The 20,609-nt window shown below is 42.4% G+C and overlaps 1 protein-coding gene across 4 annotated transcripts in view; it reads right to left on the minus strand.

Annotated features, from left to right (window-relative positions):
* The window catches only part of OXSR1 (oxidative stress responsive kinase 1), an 88,091-nt gene that overhangs the window by 18,459 nt on the left and 49,023 nt on the right, over positions 1–20,609 (minus strand). For all 4 annotated transcript variants that reach the window (XM_068175462.1, XM_068175467.1, XM_068175451.1 and 1 more), the window contains exons 5-8: positions 15,595–15,650; positions 6,356–6,465; positions 2,887–2,988; positions 113–246 (exon numbers count right to left, since the gene is read on the minus strand). In XM_068175462.1, the coding sequence (XP_068031563.1) occupies positions 113–246; positions 2,887–2,988; positions 6,356–6,465; positions 15,595–15,650 (402 nt within the window). The remainder of the gene's footprint in view (positions 1–112; positions 247–2,886; positions 2,989–6,355; positions 6,466–15,594; positions 15,651–20,609) is intronic.

The following is a 20,609-nucleotide window of genomic DNA, read 5'->3' on the forward strand; positions in this document are numbered from 1 at the left end:
AGGGGCAGAGAGTATACCAACTTCAAAAACTAGGGAACATAATGGTGTTTGTGAGTTAGAGGGGTTTTTTTGTTTGTTTGTTTTAATTTATTTTGGTGTGATCCATTCTTACCTTTTTTCAGGGTCTTTCTGTAGGCACGATGAAATCATCTTCCTAAATGATTTCCCATATTTCTTCAGCATCTCCTTATCTTGCACACCAGTTTCCAAAGATGGAGGATCATTTTGTAGTGTCAGCATTAAAACCTGAAATAATTATTGCTATTGGCAATGAGATTTTCCTTGGGTTTTGTCAGAGACAAATCTTGGGAAAAATATATTTTAGACAAGCACTTTCATCAAGCATCTGAGTCAACAAGGATGTGTTTACAACAAAGACCCCCAGTTAAGTTACTGCTTTCCATCCCATCTCTTGGCCCACACTGCAGTCTGTGGGCCAAGCACAAGGCTGGAATGTGTTTTCAGGTCTGTTTTTTGGGATTAAAACTGCAAGCAGAGAAGAACTTCTACCAGTTGTCCTCATTCAAGATGAGCAGTTGTGCAAAGCTTTTGATTCAGTGTACCTCCCTGAGGTATTTCTTAGCTAGATATCAAATTAAAAACAGAGAGGCAACATAAAAAAATACACGAGTCCACTTCCATGTACCAATGTGACAGCAGGTGAAGGCATTCCTCACATAAGCAGCTATCAAGCCAAACTGGTTCTTTCCCTCACATCACTTAAATATTCTGAAGGAAAGGAAGAAAATTACTCATTTCCATTTCCACTTGTCACCTACATACAGATGAATATCTATTTTTAGAAAAGGAAACAGCACATTTAAATAGCTTTCAACAGCTATATTGCTTAGGGCAGCAAAAGCCCATCAATCTAGCTGAAATTACACAGCCCATGACAGAATTCCCTGCTTTCTTCCCCACGCCTTGAAGGGTCAACTTAATGCATGAGTAACTTTCCTGCATAACAAAATTAATCTGCAGTGTAATAAAATGACATTCAATAGATAAAACAGAGAAGTCTTCTTGCAGGCTGCATGTCTGGAACCCAAACCTCATAGAACTGGGGACTCAATTCTATCTAGCATATGACAGCACTAAGTAGGTGCTGTTGATACTAAATAGGTGATGTTGGTATTCAAAGCTTCATCCCATGCATTAAAACCAAAATAAACTGAAGTAAAATTTGCAGAAGCTGCTGTAAAATGCTACCAATAATCACAGCCCAGAAGGAAATATCAATGAAACCAGCAGCATCTAAATCAGCAGCACTTTCCCCTTAACTGCTCTTTGCTCTGGCACAGCCACTGATATTGTAGGAAATTTAATGGCATTTCTGAACTACTGAGCCTCTCAACAGTCCCTGCATGTAGATGGCAATTCTTAAAAGTACTTCTCTTCCACAGGAGTTAAACCTGTGCAAAGTCCATCCATTTTGCATGGATGTGCCTGCTCTGAGTTAGGAGTAGCTGGATTTCCAAATGCCATTGTGACTGTGGTGTGGAAGGGGATGCACCCAGGCCCTGAAGAAGTGACACCCAACTCCCACAGCTAGACTGAAAAAATGGGAGTTTGCCCACTGTGTCACTAAATGGTTTGGGTTAGAAGGGACCTTAAAGCTCATTTAATTCCAATTCCCCTGCCATGCACAGGGACACCTTCCACTAGCCGAGGTTGCTCCAATTCCCACATAGCCTAGCCTTGAACACCTCCTGTGATGGTGCATCCACAGCTTCTCTGGGTAACATGTTCCAGTGCCTAACCACCTTCATTCTAAAGAATTCCTTACTCATATCTAATCTAAATCTCTCTTCTTTCAGTTTACAGCCACTCCCCTTTGTCCTATCACTATCTGTCTATGTAAAACATCACACTCCCAATGCCAACAATGGAGGGACTTGAAACCCACAGGCCTCATATCCCAGGTCACTGCTCTAACCATCAGCCTTGGGGGTAGAACAGGCTCTCCACATGCTCATGTTTGATCCAAAGGACCACGCATCCCAGGAGGGGAACCGAAGTGCCCTTCAAGAGGATGGGCCAAAGGGGCTTAAAGTTTTGTGATCCAGACAAGGCCTCATAAGATATCACAAAGGAGATAAGGGAAAAGATCTCAAAGCTCAGTAGAAGGACAGGATGCTTCAGACCCCAGCTGATGGGTGTCAACTCTTAAATTTGAGATGCATCCTCCCCCTGAAAGATCAGCATGTTAGAAGCAGCTCCTGGTTCAAGAGTCAGGAAACAGAAAGTTAGCCAAACTTATAAGGTGATCTAATATTCAAGGTATTTGAAAAAGAATTTTGGTGTGTCACAGTTTAAATAAGAACATTTCTTTCATTTCAACTCTAAAAAAATACTATTGTTGACAATACCACAGTTTCATACTGATGTGGTACTTTGAAGTGGATCAGTGATTGACAGGATTGTCAGTGTTAAACAAAATTAAACATTCTTTCAGATAACTGGTAACAGGAGAGGTATCAAGAGAATGTCTGACAGGCATTAGCAGTGCAAGAGAAAGAATGGCTGGCCAAGTGTCACTGGGTGCCCATAAGGTATTCTGGATCATTATTTATAACCCTAAAAACATCTGCTGACTTCAGAGGTTTAAAACACACAGCACTTTCCTTAAGAACGGTGAGACTCAGGATCTAAATAAAAGCTGCAGTTTCGGATAATGCTGATGAAGTGGCGTATTTTTAAAAGGTGACTCGATACATCCAAGAACATCATGATCCACAAGTGCAGGTTGAAAGGACAAACTCTTCTATGCAATGTACTAAGTTGAGAGGACGAACTCTTCTGTGCAACATGCTAGCCAAATTCTTGAAAACATCCACAGAACACAGTGATCCCTTATCTTCCACAAATATCTGGAGATCTGCTCACCTTCATCGGTGGGTATTTATGGTAAGGAGCCGCTCCCGTGGCCAGTTCAATAGCAGTGATCCCAAAGCTCCAGATGTCTGCCTTGAAATCGTATCCTCTGACCTGAAAAATGTTGGAGGATGTTATCATGTGCCTCTTGCTGCCCTACACTACCATCCCTTCCCCACGAATTTGGAAAGACCACCACTACAGAGATGTAAACAATACTTTCTCCCTTCTCTCCCCTCAGCTCCTCATACCTTCCAGGAGGTGTTGCAGAAGTCACGGTCTGGTGAAAATCATGGCTGTGCACTGTACAACCAGGACTGCTCTGCCATAAACTCCACTGCAGAACATAAAGGGGCACTGGGCTAACCCAGGCTCTGACTTCTACACACAGCCACAGCGAGTCATTACACAGTGCAATAAAGCTCTCAGAGTTAATAGATGGACTGCTACCCCTTGGGACACCCGCCTCACTACACTTTTAATCAACCTGACTGCAAATATGCTCCATCCTGGAACTTCATGACGCACCAGCCCAGTAAAAGCCCCTCATTCCTGCCTGCAGACAAATGTTTCCCTCCACTAATTAACAGTAGCTTCTGCACTTGACATTAAACACAGGCTTGTTCAGGAAAATTTATAGCATTTACTTCCCCTCCTGCACAGGAAAAAATATTTCATATGCCAAAGCAGTTACTTCCTCATTATCATTAGGTAATATTTTGGCACTTACTTTCTCCACTGCAGGGGAGAGACATTATGTACTAACTTCAAGAGCAGCTCCGAAAATTAAAGCATTTTGGTTGCTTAGGATGGTTTGTGTTTCTTCTCACTATACTATGGAAAAATGAAAATTGCAACAGAGCAGAGCTAACAGAGGTACTGTGCTCAGCTAACCTAACAAGCTTCAGAAAGACACTCCTTGTGATGCAGCCAAAAAGCATTCCCCAAGCTACCTTAGAGATGATCTTGAATCTTGGCAAACTAACAAAAACCCCTCCTGCACTATTTGTCATATAATACTAGAGCTGGACTGAAACTTGTTACAGAGACAGGAATTTATATCCTGCACTGATTTCTTCCACTCTGTAAGCACAATTTTCATGAGCCCTAAAAGTCTGAAATGGTTCTTGAAGTGCCTCAGTTTATGGATGCCATGACTCTGAACAGATTTCAAGTCAGTTAAATAAACAAGCAGATATCTAGTAACATTTAAAAGAGCACAGGACGAGAAGAAATACATTGTAAGGGTGGGTTTTTGTCTTCTCACACTATTTTTAGGATTTGAGAATAACTTTTGGGCATTTCTTAGCTCCATCTTTCAGCTACTCTTGCAGCACACCAATACACACTGCACATCTCTACATTTCCTGAGAAGAGTTTAACAGTTTAGTACAAGGGGTTTTTTTTCATTATTTCACATAATCCTGCCTGCAAGTGAAAGCTATAAAGCTCAAAACTGTCTGCAGTAGTTCATCTTGACATTTGTCCAATACATTAGTCACCACCCTGCAGTCAGTTTATATCAACAACATTTATTTTTCTCATCAGCTTCTTTTTTTTGCCATAAATTCGTCGAGTGACCATACATTAAAATACAATGTTGAGCAATCAAATATTAACATTCTGAAGGAATTTAATGGTGCTGAAGTAAACCAGATGGAATTGGGTCAATAATATCTACTTGTGAAAGGCTAACTTAGAGCAAGCCCTCTGTCCCTCTTCCCGGCTGGATCCAGTGGCTCAGAGTGACACCTGCTGGAAGGCAGCAAGATCATCTAATGGACATTGAAGGATTTCACATCAGCATCCCAAATACTGCTTTAACTTGATATTTGCAACTGGTCAGATGTGCACAACCTTGGTGGAGGTACTGCACTCCGTAAAAACCTTACCTCCTTTGGAAACACATTTGTGGGGAACCACCTCTCACTTTGTCACTGAAACCTTTCTTTCCCATTTTTAGCTCCCTCCTTAAGGTATTTTTCCCTTTTGTCCTGAGGACTGCAGCTGCAAAGAGCCTGGAGCAGCACTGCCCAGGCTGCTGAGGCCTGGGCACGACACACAGGACAGGAAAGCAAGAGACAGCTCTGATCTAGCTTCAGAAACACCAAATACTCTATTTTTATTTACTTTTAACTCAACCTTAAATATAAAAATCCAGAAGAATATGACAGTGAGGTAGTTCAGAATCAAGTTTGCAAAGACCACCCTGACTTGGGAAGTGTGGCTTTATCCTGCCCTGTTAGACCTGCACTCTGAGGAGGCTGCAGCAGTGCTGGAATGCACTGGCCCCTCAGGCCCACCATGGGGAGCCACTGAAAAGGCCAAATATTGAACAAGCCTTTCATCAATAATATATTTAACCTACTCCAAAATTATCTCCATTCCTCAGGGAGTTTTAGATATTGGAAAAAATGCACTTTAATGCACTTGTGTTTAGCTGCATTTGATTTTAGATACAGATATACATGGGGGTCTTATTCAAGATCCTCCCAAGCTTCAAAAATATTTTACTGAAAACAACAGCGAGGAAAAATGTATCAAGGTGGATTTACTTTAATAAAACAAATCCTTAAATATTTTTGTTTAAAAATTTTGGAAAGAAAAATGGAAACCCATTTATAGCCAGTTATAGTTCTGCTTAGCACACCTCTCAGAAACCCAGGCCTCTGTCAAACTGATGTTAAGGGGATGAGGGATAATTTTCAGAATGCTCATGGCAGTGTACATCAATGCCATTGACAGCTACTGCAAATGCCTTGGTAAGACTGTGGTGTAATTTTCTCTGTGAATCTTTCTCAAAAATGGGCAGCAGTTTTACATTAAACAAAGTTTCCAGGTGTCCTTCACCAGAAGTCACACAGACAAAGCTTCTGTAGTTTAGTCTAGAAGCAGTGGAGGAGAGTAAGTGGCATTTCTCCATGCAAGGGGAAGTATGACATCCTTTAGTGAGCCGAAAGAGCAGAGGAAGAAGGGGGAGATGCAAGCATTCCTCAGCATTTAGATACTCACAAGCCAAAAGAAGTTAAAAACCTGAAGTCAAATGCATGTTATTATACTGAATTAACGCCCCACTCTGACATATCACAACTAACTACCCCAAATCTTATGTTTGCAGATGCAGAAGATCACATTACTGAGCTGTGTATGGCATATTTTCCACATGTGAAGCTATTTATATTCTACCTCACCTTCATGCAAAGGGAGGGGCAGGTTTATCTTCTTTATGCAACAACTGAGCTGTCTCATCCTCACCTTAGGCAGGAGCCTGAAAAGAAGCAATGGGGCAAAAATCTACTGAACACTTAACATTCCCCAGTACGAGTCTGGCTGCAATAGGCAAGTCAAAGAAAATCCTGTGTTTAAGAAAACCCTTCAGGATGTCAAAATTTTATATTGGTTAGAAATAAATATAGTAATTGTGGTAACAGGGAATTCCAGGTGCAGATCAGCTCAGAGGAGACCGGGAAAAACAATTCACCTGTTCCATAACTTCTGGTGCCATCCAGCAAGGTGTGCCCACAAAGGTTTTCCTGACTTTATTCCTGGTAATGTCACCACCAGTGGCCAGGAACGCACTAACACCAAAGTCTGAAAAGAAAACAAAAGCAAAATTTATTAAGAACACATCCTGAGCAAACTGAAGGGCTGTCCCTTTTTCCCCCTCATATTCCCAGCCACCTATTAAGTACCAGACCATGCAGTCACACATGAGGGGTTTCCTAATAAAGGAAGAATGAGCAACAGTTAGCTAAGAGAGCTGGTACATGAACTGCCATTCAGCAGTTCATTCAATTGCTGGGGACAGCAGAGCTTTCAGCCCTGGCTGGCAGAGAGGAAAATTCCACTTTCCATTACAGCCCACTGGTCACATTAGAGCCTGCCCACACTCCTCCAGCAGCCCTGCTGCTGTACAAACCTGCCCTGCCAGCCAGAGCTGTATTTACATTTGCATACACACATAACTGCACTGACCCTCAAGCAGCATCCTGTAACATCCACAGCAATCAAACTGGGTGTACAAAAAGTCCCTTGAAAACATTTAACTGTCCTGAGTTATCAGCCCTTTATTCTGGATTTTTTATTACCAGAACATGCTTAATTTGATAATCCTCCACGGCTGAACTGCTCAGTACTTTAACAGGACCTAGAACTGGTTCCTGATGATACTGAACGTGTCACAAACCAGCCTGAGCATCCCAGGGAAGCCCCACAGACACTGATTCACACCTTGCACAGCATCACCCACCTGAAACACCTTTCAGAAACCTGGATGCTCATGGATGCCCTTTGTGCTCACTGCTAATTGCATTTCTTGGAACAAATCACTCTTTTATGTGAAAACTATGCCGTAACCTCATGTTTTATGCAATTAAGAATGGCATGGAAAACAGAATCTGTTACCAGCAGCAGCATACAGGGATAGCAATGAAGTATGTTGTTCAGAGAAGAGCATTACCAAAGATCTGGCAAACAAGTAATTCAAGAGAGGATGGCACTTTGTTTGGAGAAAAAAAAAAAATCAAGTGACAGGGAAACTGTTAACACAGAGCTGCTCCAAACCACACTATTTATGTATTGCTGAATTACAGGCCTGCAATGGGCCTAAAACTCAATATACAACTCAATTCTCCGTAACTTTATCCACGCACACACTTGTTTTTTTAGACACAGTACAAGCAATCAAAATCTCAAATGCCATTTTTGAGACTGATGACAGACATGGTGGGCAAATTTCTGAAATTCCAGGGCTATTTAACATAAAACCAGAACACTATTGATCACAACTGATTTGAAAATTCTTGAAACTCTGTTGACAATGCACAATGTAAAAGCCTTTGCCTCTGTGGCCAGAGGAGCCAGAGTTACTCCATGGCTTAAGGATGTTAAATCAGAGAATTAACTGCAACAAAGATCCTTCCTTACAATGTGTAAGTCATGGTATCCATACGAGGACTGTCCCAAGTTCCCTCTGCATCACACCAGCAGTGCAATGACTCACTTCTCATTAGAATTTCAATATTTGAGAAACACCTCTGAAGTTATCACTCAGAAGATGCTGAAAGCTTCCAGCTCACTTCAGTTAGAGACTTCCAGAGAGAAACTTAGAGACTTCCAGAGAGGAACTTAGTGCTCACTGAAGTACTAAACGTGGGTAACTGCAAGGTGACATTAAATAAAGTTGCATAGAAATCACAGGGCTAAAATAAGCACTAACAAAAGCCTATCATTAGGATTCAGCTCTTCCAGATGTGCTGACCTGTTCTTTTCCTGTTCCCAAAAGCATTTTGGCTTCCTGCTATGCTTGAAGTTTTAGCATTCCTAGATGGATCACTGTCCTCATCAGAACTGCAATCTGAATCTTCTGGAAACACACTTTTTGCAAAAGTGACTTTTGCTTTGAGATCTTCCATGTGAGTATCCATCATTATTGCTTTTCTCAGAAACTGCAGGAGCTCCCTAAAAGATTCAGAGTAAAGCTGCCTTTCACTGCTCATTACAGGAAGTCTCCCAAGATCTATTGTTCTAAACACAAGAGCAATCAGAAGTTATTTTAAATAAGATAATACTAACAGAAACTTGTCCAAATGCCATCAGCATTTTATTGTGATGTGCTGTATTTGAACTTGCACATATTATCTTACCTCAAGTTTCCATGCAGTCATTTTGAGGGGAAAGGAAATGCCATTCAAAGCAAAAGCATTCCAGCAGTAAAAACACAAGTCCTTCACACAGTATTCACCACATCTCACATCAAACCCGCGTTTATAAATTCCAGATGGAAATCAGGCCCTTACATCTGCCATCTGAAGAAAGCTTAAATGGAATTAAAGTTTATTTCATTACATGGTTGATTTATTTAATGTTTTCCCAATTAATTCCCCTCATTTCCAGTGGGCTAAAATAGGCTCAAACAGCCTGTGCTACTCCCCTGTAAGGAATGACTTTGGGACCATCTTCTCAAATGTCATCTTACTAACTTTATCCAAGCCCCAGCCATTCAGATAAGAATGTGCCTGCTCTCAGGAAATATCTGCAAAGCAATAAAACACAACTCCAACCACAAGTTCAGGTTCAATTCCTACTTCTGAGCAGCTGGGGCCATCTGTGCCTCAGTCTCTCTGCCCCCAGAAAAGTTAAAGCAGAACTAGTTTATTGCAAATGAACTGAACTCTAGAAAATGGGGAAATCCATGAAATTCAGGATAGCTCTGAAGTGTTTACACATTTGTACTCTTCCTTGGCAGCCCGTAGTTTATATTGGCTCACTACGGTGATAACTGGCAAGGACTGAATCACCACAGACAGGGAGGAATTGGAAACGCTTGGACCTGGCTTGCAATACCAGTAACCACCACTGCTGGGGATCCACCGACTGTCAGATATCCTAAAGGAGCCCAAAACCTGCAGACTCCCAGCAATCTGATAGCAAATAACAGTCTCCAGGGTGTCTGGATGGAAGCAGTGAGATTTTTTTTTTCCCATTTTTCTGATGCAATGTAGAAAATATTAATCTGTTGAAGCTGTTTCAGTCATTTAAACCAAAGATTGAAAACAAAACAAAACAAAAAAACCCATAAATATGTATATCTCCAGACTTGCATACCACAGCAAAACCAATCCAGGATGGAAATTCAATTCTGCTGATGCAGGCTTTACACAAAATATGGCCAATTTTGTCTGCTCCAGCAGAAACATGTTGCAAACCACATATCCTACAGGACACTCTACAGTGGCATTGAAGTTCCAGAGTAGTGTTTGAAAAAGCATGCCATGAGGCAACAATTCTTGGTACTATGGTACCCAAATTGTCAAACTTAAAAACTACCCTGGCCACTCAGGAAATGCAGAAGTTGAAAAGGAAGACCCAGCACAAACAACTCAGAAACACAAGAATGCTGTGGCAGGACCACATCACAGCAGGCACCACTGCAGGTGTGTCTCTCAGGAAGATACATTTCTACCATATTCTATATTGTTTTATCCAAATCTAGAAGTCAGCTGTTAAAAACAATCTCACCTTGGCCCTCTCATATTGTAACATTACCTTAATCCTAAAAAGCCCCAGTACCTGCTACTACATGTAGCTACCTACAAGGTACATAGAAGGGAAAGAAAGGAAGAATGTGCACTAAAAACCAGGACTAAACCTGCTGATATCACAGGGGTTCCTACAGAGTTTGGTGTGCTTGAATCAGACCCTAAAGCAGTTTGCAACTTCAACAGGGGCAGAAAAACAGAATAATTCAAGCTTGACTTCAAAATCTCTTCGAGTTGTCTTTAAACAAAAAGCATTTCAGAAGACAGAACTAGATGTTATTTTCACTGGTCACCTTCCTTGTTCAGTTGTTCACATCAGAAAATATCTGCAGTTGTAGTTAGTGCTTTCCTGCAAACCTTAAAGCTTTTAGAGCACTGAAGATGAATGAACCTGGCAGCAAGAGGAAGGCAGTGATAAACGGCAATTTTGTGCTGAGAACACAGCAGGTGGTAGGATACCAGATAAAAGCAAGATTAGTGAAGAACAAGAATCAAAGGCTTCTTTCCTTTTAAAGTCTAGATTGATGTGCAGTGGTATTGGATCTGTAAATGCACTTGTCCTCCTATTTCACAAAGTAACTTCAGGATGACAAAGCCCAGGCTGGGTGACGACACCCACTGCCCTCGGAGACGTTCACAAGTGGTTTCAACAATCAAACTGTGCAACATCTCTTCAGGAAACACAGATCGTACCAGTGACACAAAGAAAAACTTATTTCACAACTCGCCACTGCAGGAAAGGCCCTAGAAGTCTCCACCAATCATAGAGAAAAATACTTTTGGCCCTTTTTTTGAAAGGCAGAAGAGGCTCCAAGGTGTTCATGATACAACACAGGCTCCTTGAGCGAGCCCTGCAATCAATACTCCCCTCCCAAGTTAGATTTGTGCCTTGCCCCTTGTTCAGGCAATTTAATCCCCAAAGTTAGAGTTTCCTAAGGGAAAGTGGGGAATGACACTGCCTGCATCATAGCTCTATGTTTATGTAGAGCGCTATTTTAGTGCCGTGAATTAAGAGCAGTCAGGAACACAGCGAACCGGTGACAAGCTGGCATGGATTTGTGGAAAGTTACACAAATTCAGTTACACAAGTTTTGCCTGGCCTTAACTATCCCCGTTTTATAAATAGATAAAGAGAGAGGGGTTAGGCAATTTGCCCAGGATCAATTAGCAAGTCCTGAACAACTTAGTGAAATCTCAATCTACTTCAACTGCTTGGCAACACGGCCTGCCCAGGCCAGGCTGACGCTGCAGGCACCTCTCAGGAGTGCATGTTCAGAATTCTCTGGTTTTAAATCCTGAAGAGATCATATTATTGTCTCCAGAACCAAAAAATCCACACATGGAGGGATGAGTGCCTCTCAGCCTTCAGCAGACACTTGTATCATCACATTCAATCTCAGAGGGTGGGTGAGGTGACAGCATTATTGAATATCCCAGTGGATAAAATCAGGGGAAAACAAAGATATAGTCTGAATTCAGTCTCAGGAAGATGCTCACATCATGCCATGGCTGAAGCGTGGCTCATACTGAGCAAGTCTCATGCACCCTGGGAGAGTTTCTCCTCAACCTCTCCCATCCCTTCCCAGTCTATCAAGATGTTCATTTCACAGTAATTTATAGGTCCTGCATAATTAAATAAACTGACAAATGCAAAGCCTTGCTTACTGTGAGAAGCCATCTCCTGGTTTATGCATCAATACCGATGCCAATGCAGTTTTATGTTGACAGAGTGTTTTTATCCGTGCACTTTTAAGACTCCAGGGAGCTGATAAATGCCAGAGCAAAGAGGTTTTATGCTCTGATTAAAAGAAATGAAGTAATTGCCATGGAGAGGCTGGAACACAAAAGAACGTGGCTATCTCCATTTACATTGCAACCACTGTCAGCACAGCTCAGAACAATGGTATCTGGGAAAGAGTCCTGCTCTCTCCACAAGACAGATTAATCCAGTGTGAAGGAGAACACTTCAAACTGAGAAAGTGATACTGTGGATTGTAACAGGCTTCAAAAACTTGGTGCCAAGCCACAAGCCCAAGTGCCCTGGGGGAAAAAAAGAGAAATGTTAAGATAGAAGCAAACTGCCCCACTTTAGGTCTCGCTGGTCAGCTGGATCTGTTAAAGGCAATTTTCTCCTTGGTTCAGTGGATGCACTTTTTGAAAGACAAAAGAGCTACACAGTTAGAAATAGAGTCATGAGTAAAAATAAGACTTGGGGAGGAGTTTCAAGCTGGGAATCTGTGCAAGTCATTAGAGGAATTTTTAGAATTCCCACTTCCAGCAGATGCCCCCAAGCTCACAGATCTCTCCATCTCTTTACCTGCAGCGACCTCAACTCACAGTGCTCCCAACAGTGGCTTTCCCCATATGCACAAACACCAACTCAGGGTTACAAACAGAACCTGAGAAATGTCTGACACACCTTCATCAAGTTGCTTTTTCTGTTCAGCCTTAACAGAATTGCACAGCCCAAAATTCACAAAAGAGGCTTTAATTTTCACTGGTTAGAACTGTGTAATACTGCAGCAAAATTACTGCCATGAATTCCACACAGTGAAAGTTTCAAGCAATTAAATTCACTGACACGTTGTGGAGGTGCAGTCCTACAGTGAGATTTCCACCACTCAGTCTCAAATGTACCTTTGCTTTTTCCCCTCAAAGGATTTCCAGATTGAGATGTACATTCCTCATTTACATTTGAGAATTACATTTCATCTGGGACAAGGAACAGGAATTGTGTCAAGCAGGAGGAAACGCACAGGAACACAAGGTCACAAAGGCCAAAGATTGAATAAGACCTTCATAACAACTGTTCACAGGCAGTTTGGACAGAGGAGTGGCAGAAGGGAAGGAGTCCTTATAAAAGAATGGAAGTCTTTCTTCCCTGTTACACGATTTAAATTTTTCATGTATACCAAACCAACTCCTTGTGGGGAGGTGCCCCATTCACTCCAACCCTCAAGGCTACATTCCACAGCTGATCAATCTTTTGTTTTTTATCTCGTGGTGTAACTTGCCAGAGAAACTTAAGAGGGTTTGTTTCATGGGAATAAAGTGATGTCATCCAGCCCATAATTGAAGCACTCAACAATCAACAGAATTATTCATAATATGCATTAATATTATTGTCAAAGGCAAGTGCTTTGATCTCGCTGAAACAAATCTCATTTTATTTGGATTGGTTTGTTTCCAGCATTTTTTCCTCCTCAAAAAATTCCCCAGAAATTCTGCTACTTTATCCTGGGTCAGGAGGCAAGGAAGTTTAAGTGTCAGAAATTCCCACAGAAACAAAATCTCATGTTATGACCAGGTCAGGCTCTTCTCTATTATTCATTCATTTATTTTCATTTCTTTCAAGTCATCAGCTGCCTCCACAGAAATTAAAGTGCTTCCTGCCACTGCAGTGAACCCTCTGACCTTGGTTTAGTGGCCCTGCTGTGGCTGATGAAAGGTGGCAGGGCTGGTCCTTCTGCATGTTCAAAGAAAGAATTTATAAAGAGGGAACCTTGTACATCTCTAAGTGCTGCTTTCACAGGATATGCAGAGAGGTGAATTTCATCATTTAGGTGTTGCACATATAAAATATAAACTACGAGTAGTTCAGTCTAGGGAAGGTGTACAATCACAGACAAAAGTAAATTCTCTGAAATGCACAAAGCTAAGACCAGTCAACCTTAAATGTTTTTATCAACTGAAAATTGCACAGCAGAACAAATCCACTAATGCCTATTGCTAGTGAGCCTTAATACAAAAAAGCCTAGCCCTCACAGCCTTGTGGAAGAGAAACACAAGCAGCTCTCTCTAGGCTGGCAGAAACACTCAGAGTTACACCTTTTTGCAGCCTCTCCCAGAACACCATCAAAAGCTCCGTGCAATTACAAATCCAACATGTTATATCTTGGTCCTATTATGGAAAAAACTGTAGGATTTCACTGTATAAAGTTTGCTCCTTTGAGCATTTTAGAAGCCACTCCCTACTTTCCATCAGCTGCCACATAACTGAATTATTTTCACCTCATTAGAAACATAACAGCAGGCATTAAAGGCACCAGGAGACTTAAAAAAGAAAACAAAGGTACTTCAGGTTTTTAAACAGAAATAGGTGTTATGTCCTGTAAAAGGGCTTATTGTCCTCTGCAGAGAGGAGAGCTACCCTGAAAAAAACTGCATTGCAACATGTTCTACTTCGTGGTGGAAAATCTATGCCTTTCATTCCAAGATGCAAAGCCAAGCATAGATATTCCAAAGGAATAAACAATGCTACAGGCACTTCTCCCTCACACAACTGTCACTGCCTCGTCCCTAAACTCCCACCACACTGGCCTGACCACTGCTGGGACTCTACCTGCAGGACAGGGCACTAAAGAAGAGACCTTGTCAGACACAGAAATGGCTCTTCCCAATTAAATACGGGATTGAAAATGTTACACATGTACATATGTTTGCCAAGCTGGCAGGAGGGGACAGAGCTCTGCTCCCCAGCTAGAGCTGGCACTAGGACTGGAAAGGCACTACGAGATCCACGGGAAGAACACAGTACTGAGGAAAGGAGAACTGGAGAAAAATTGTACTCAGGATAGGAAAACAGCATGCTGGGAAGAGAAGGAAAAACAAATATCACAGGTTCTAAATGTACTCTCTGAAAATCTTGGCTTACTTAATAGTCTGTAATAATAATAATCAAAAAACCAGTTTGGGTTGGAAGGGACTTTAATGGTCATCTTGTCCAACCCCCTGCCATGGGCAGGGACACCTTCAACCAGAACAGGTTGCTCAGCTCTTCAATCTTGAATTCAGTTGAATTGAATTCAATCTTGAATGTTTTCAGGGATGGGGCATAATTCATGATTTCTGAAAAGAAGACTGAAGTCTGTAGGAACATGTATGAAATAAAATTTCAGAAGAGGATCAGGAGGGCAAAACACTCCACACAGTGCCCTTTTCCACATGGTCTATCCCCACCCAGGACTGTTTCCAGCACAACTCTGTTGCTGCAGCTCCTGTCAGCAGTGACTGCAGGAGACATCTCCAGACACATCTGTATTAGCTAAAGCAACTGTCTTCACAGTTTTCCTTTGCATGACTGCTTCCAAGACTTCCAGCTCACCCCAGTTTGGGCTGGGCCAGGGCAGCCACTTAAACACTCTCTCTGCCATCCAACTCAACTGAAGCGGAGCAGGGAGCATCCACGGGAGCAGTTTGACCAGCTGATCTTTCCTTAAATGACTTTTACCATCAGATATGCCCATTTCCTCCTGATGGATCTGTCCACCCTTCACCAGAGACCTGTGGAAAACCACCTCACAGGTCAATGATAAATCAGGGAGGTCTCTGCATTCCTCTTCCAAGCCCATAAACTTGCTGATGTAAAAACCTGACTAGCTTATGCCAAGAACTTTATCTGATCTATTGATTCTGAGGACTTCACAATCAAATGATTTTTATCTGCTGATTGTCATTATTGCAAGTAATAGTATTTTAAGATAACAAGACATAATAAACACTGGGTTGGCTTTTTGTTTTGGTTTGTGGTTTGTTTATTGTTGGGGTTTTTGGTTTGTTTTACGAACTGTGGGGCTTTTGGATGCTAACATTTTTATTCAGGTTTCTCCTTGATCATTAAACTACTTCCTTGGATATGCAGTTATGCCTAAAGTTTACTCAAAGCTACCAGGGAAGTTACCTGCAATTTGCACTGAGCCATCTTCTCCAAGAAGAATATTTCCTGCTTTCACATCCCTGCAGAAAGATAAAGCAACAGTAAGTGGAAGTCATTAAATCTTTACTTCAACCAACAAAAATACATTAAAAGGTTATTATTTCTTATACTTTGTTTCTTATATTAATATTTCTTGCCTCAAATCATGCAGAAATAGGGACTTAATTGTAACTTCAGTAGATAGGCACTAAGTAGTATTCGTATGATTTATATTCTAGGTACTATACACAGAGAAAAAAAATTTAAACTTTGCAGAAGGTATCCTTAAAAATGCAAGGAAAGTGGTTTGTCCCAGGTTCTTAGAGCTAGCTAAAAAGGTGAAAAGTGAACCTAGCACTGGTCAGATGTTCATGTACCCCCTTAGGGGGAGCAACTTCAAGAGACAGTGAGTTGATCTGGTTCTCACCCAGCCCCACATCTCACTGCTCTCCAGCCCTGCAGAAGTTCTTGTGCTTCCTCAGGAAATCAGTTTAGCCTCATGCACTGGTGAAAATCCAGAGAGCAGAAAAATGTTGTTTGCTTATGGCTTAATGAGCCTGGTCACTGAAAAAAGTCTCCCTGTTAACTTTTTTTTTTTTTTTAAATGAACAAACACACAAGAACATCCAGCATGTGCTATGAATGTTTTGTACTTTCCTCTTTCTAGCCAAAAGCTCTGGTTTTCAGGTTAACAGCAACACTTCTCCATTCTTGAGGGGAACACTGCTTTCACTGCAAACACTTCAAAGATTTCCAGTTTATTTTCACAGGCTGCTCCACATGCCAAGCCAAGAGAAGCACTTCATAGTTGACACCCCTGTTCATCAGCACAGGTTGCTAAACTTGCACTGCCCAGGGAACCCACATGGAACGGGAGCAAAAAGAGGAAAACAACCCCAAAACAAGCAGATTTTCCCTCCACTGCCTTTGGCAAATATTCCAAACCCTTTTACATACAGAAAGAAGTCCAAAGCTATTTTTTTTTCTCTTCTCCCTAGTGCATCATGAGAACAGAACTGGTGTGGTAGCCTGGCCAAAGAGCCCCAGTCAGGCCCTGGAAATCTCCTCCTTCCTGGCTTTGCTATTCTGAAGAGGAGGCTGGGCCGCTGCCAGTTACAGGCCAGGATAATTTTAAATACATCCTCTCCAGCACTAGCATTTGTCAGATTAATCCCAATACCCAGTCTAGGACAGTGCCATGGCAAGGCTTTTCCCCAGCACACAGCAGAAAAAAAACTGTCCATAAAACAGTCCCACTAAAGATGAAAAGCAAACTGCAGCTGACAGCACCTTTAGCCTTCAAACTGGTATTTCAAGTCATGCCAAATATACACCTCTTGCTAGCAGTGCCCATCCTGGAGCCTAACCCCAGTTTGATGCACAGGTATGAGAGCAAGTACAGGAAAAATTCTAATTTGTTTTAATAATGAAGATGTGTCACATAACTTCAGAGTTTCATACAGATCTGATAGCCTCAAGAAGCTGACTTTCCCTTCCAGAAGCATGATTTTTGTTTTCTTCCTGCAACCAGCACCTGGTAGCCACTGCAGACAACACAGCATCAGTGGATGTTCTTAAATACATGAAGGACCTGAAGGGATTAAATGCAGAATAAAGCAGGTGGCTACACTACTCCCCTAGCATCCATTGGCCAAATCCAGTATAATCGGCGCTGTTGAGCTAATTGCCATGAGAGACACAAACCTGACTGAGCCCTGCACTCCCACAAACTGCTCGTGGTCCATAAAAAGGAGGAATGGAAAAGCTCTCTGCCAGTATTTAGGTAGAAGATGCCTTTGGGATCCAGCCCCAGGAGCGCAGGGAGCCACGAGAGCACAGCACCAAAGTCTGCTGTGTCCTAGGTGAGGAGCTGGCTCACACAGTGTGAAATGTGCTTGGCACAGGCACAGCCACCTCCAGGAATCCCCCTGCACACCAGCACTAATTCAGAGGGAACACAGGGCGTTCCGGAAATTCTCCAATCCTACTGGAAATGTTTACCTACAGCTGATTCTCCTGTGACAGCCAGGATGCACCAGGCCCTGCCAGTTCCAGCTCATGGGGAAAGGAATAGCATGCATGAGGTTACCTGTTGAAGTTATTAATTCTCTTACTGGAGTAAGAGTCATTTCCTTTTCCAACTGTACTCCAAGGTAGCCCAGGATGCTGCAGCATTTCCCCAGTAAGCTGGGCCATGCACTATTGTGCAGCCTTTCCAAACTTCCCCTCTGGCAGAGCTGCACATGTGGCTCACCAAGCCCCCATAACAGACTACACTCAGCCATGCAGGAAGTGCCAGGGAACATTTTAAGCAAAACTAAGGATGACATCTCAACTATCACACACTTCACAATCCAAAACAACTTAGGCAGGTTTCACTGGAGTAGCATCAGCAGTCAGAAACCAGCAGGCATTCCCTATCACCAAACTATCCCACCACAGCAGAAAAGCTGGACAGGTTTGGAATGCAAGAAAGTAGCAAAACAAGCACTCAGATTGAATCCCATAGAAAATTGAACCAAAGGACTCCAGGCCCTTAACCCCCTCAAATCAAGAGGCTCGCTTGCTTTTTAACTTCAGCTTGGATTAATTAAAATTTACATATTTTCTCATTGGAAACAAAAGTCAGTGAACATTCTTAAAGCTGGTTTAAGAAATTAAAACAAGTCGTGGCCACAATGTGAAATCCAGGAGGCCAAAACAGCCACTGCCAAATATCCAAGCCAAACTACGGAATTACATCACTACTTCATGTGGCACTCCCTCACAGAGACCAGCCCTCTGCAAAGGCTGTCACTCACCCCAGCCTGGCACACTCACCCAGAGCAGCAAAACTGATGGGGCAGCAAGATGTTTGGGGAGTCACTGTTTCCACTGAGGAGTCACTGCTCCATAGAAGCATTTTCCAGCTTTCCCATTCCCTATCCCAGTGTAACAGCACTGCAGCAGCATCAGGTGAACACAGAGCAGCCTAAACACTGTGTGAGCGCTCACCCCTTCCTTTTAGCATACACTGGTGCAGTAGCAACATCTTTGAAGCAGGTTCTCCTCTAAAGTCGTATTTTAAATTAAGTGCATTTGAAGCAATGGGGCGGAGGAAAGACGATCAGTGCTTTCCTGTTTATTTGCATCAGGAGATGCTTATAAACTCATGAGCTGAATGGCGAGAAGTTTGTTACTCCAGGATATAGTTATTGCCAAGTGTAACAATTTGAAGGCACTTCCCATTAATGTGGTAATGACCATATCCTGGGCTGATACACTGGGAATAAATTGTGTGCCTCTGGCATAATTGCTATAGTGGAAACAGGAAGCAGCTTGAGCGTAAACAATAATTATATCACATTTTAAATGAAGTTACAGAAGGATAGAGTAAACTTTCTTGTCAATAGCTTAACAAATGCTACAGTACTTCTGGACACTCCTGCTCCACAGCTGTAATCTTCCTCTCTCCTAAAGACTTCAAGAGCCTTTCCACAAAATAAAGCCTATGTTTTTATTTACCTTGTACTTCACAACCAGAGTGGGAAGAGAGGCTTGGACTCGCTCCAGTGCAAAGCTGGATTCTCCACATCAGCCTTGAAAGGTTTCACAGCAGGGCAGAAACCCTTCTTCATCTGCATTCCAAACTGGTTTAACTTCCCGGTTTGACCAGACAAGAGTTACATCACATTAATGCCTCCAGGATGGGGCTGGGCCCCAGGCATGAGGTGCTCTACGAACAAATCTCATCCCAACAAAACTATGGCCGAGCTCCAGCTACAGGAGATCTGGGAGCACCGGAAGGCAACGAGATGATGCTCCCCAGTTTTAAGTGCCGTGTTCCCACACTCCCCTCAATTAATTTTTCAGTGGGGCACAGGAAAAGTACATGAACTGTACCCTGGTGGCTTGTTCCCACGATAAGGAGTCCTTAAAATCCTGCTAAATGACCAGATCCACCCTCATCTGTAGCCCTCAATCCTTGGCCTAACCCCATATTAGTTGTTACAGCCACTGCAACCACAAAAGAAGGGACCTGAGCAAAGAGTGTCACCCCAGGAGCTCTGCGGCCCAGCAGTGAGAAGAAAACTGTCACAGGAGAGGGGAAACAGATAAGCCCTGTCTACTCTGCCTCTGTTTCCAACCTGCTAGCATGTGCCCTTCGAACACAAAGCTGGCTGTAAGCACAGCCGTGAGTCATTTGCCCATTAGATGCAATTTACATCAACTGCAACAATAAATTTTCATGGACTGAACTCTATAGTGCATAATTTGGCACGAGGAAGGAGTGGTTGGTCCTGCCAAGTTTCATTTAAAAAAAGAGAAGGTGCAAGATGCAACAATTACTATTTTCTTTTAATGGTAATGAATAACTCAAAATATTTATGCTGAATGCAACCAATTGCCGGAGTTGACATTGTTCTGAGTAATTTGTAAAATACTTCCAGGACAATATCTCTATATAGAGTTAAATATGAGGCAATCTGTGATATTTTACACCAAATGAGTGCTATTGTCCCTCTAGCATCAAACATTTCTCTCTCTTCAATAGCATGCTGTTACCTGTGTCACCTCTTCCCTTTGCCTTATAAGCCAAGATATAAAAAGCTGGTGACAGGCAAGAGCTTTACCATTTAGAGCTGCAAAATGTAAACTAGGCTTGCAGTGTGCAGGCAGATCAGTATTTTTACCCCCTGAAATGTCAGCACGTTCAGTACAGCATAGGAGAAGGCATTCAATGCAGTTGTACTGGAAGTGCTATACATGAGCATGTCCCTGTTCCTGCTCAGAAAAGCTGTGTGCCCTAATATTTTCATGCCACAGGGTTGAACCTGAAGTCCCAAACTCTTGGGTGAGGTGCAATTACTGCCTGTTTCAGTGCTGTACTGAACTGCAGAGCCAGACTCTGAAACATCTCCCAGAGCTTGAAGGTTTTCCAATGGCAGAGATCTGGCAGAGCAGCTTCCATACTCCCTGCTGAGCCCAGCATAAGAGGAGAGAAGAGAGGGCCAAGTCCA

This window comes from Anomalospiza imberbis, chromosome 1 (genome assembly GCF_031753505.1).
Source record: "Anomalospiza imberbis isolate Cuckoo-Finch-1a 21T00152 chromosome 1, ASM3175350v1, whole genome shotgun sequence".
NCBI lineage: Eukaryota > Metazoa > Chordata > Aves > Passeriformes > Viduidae > Anomalospiza > Anomalospiza imberbis.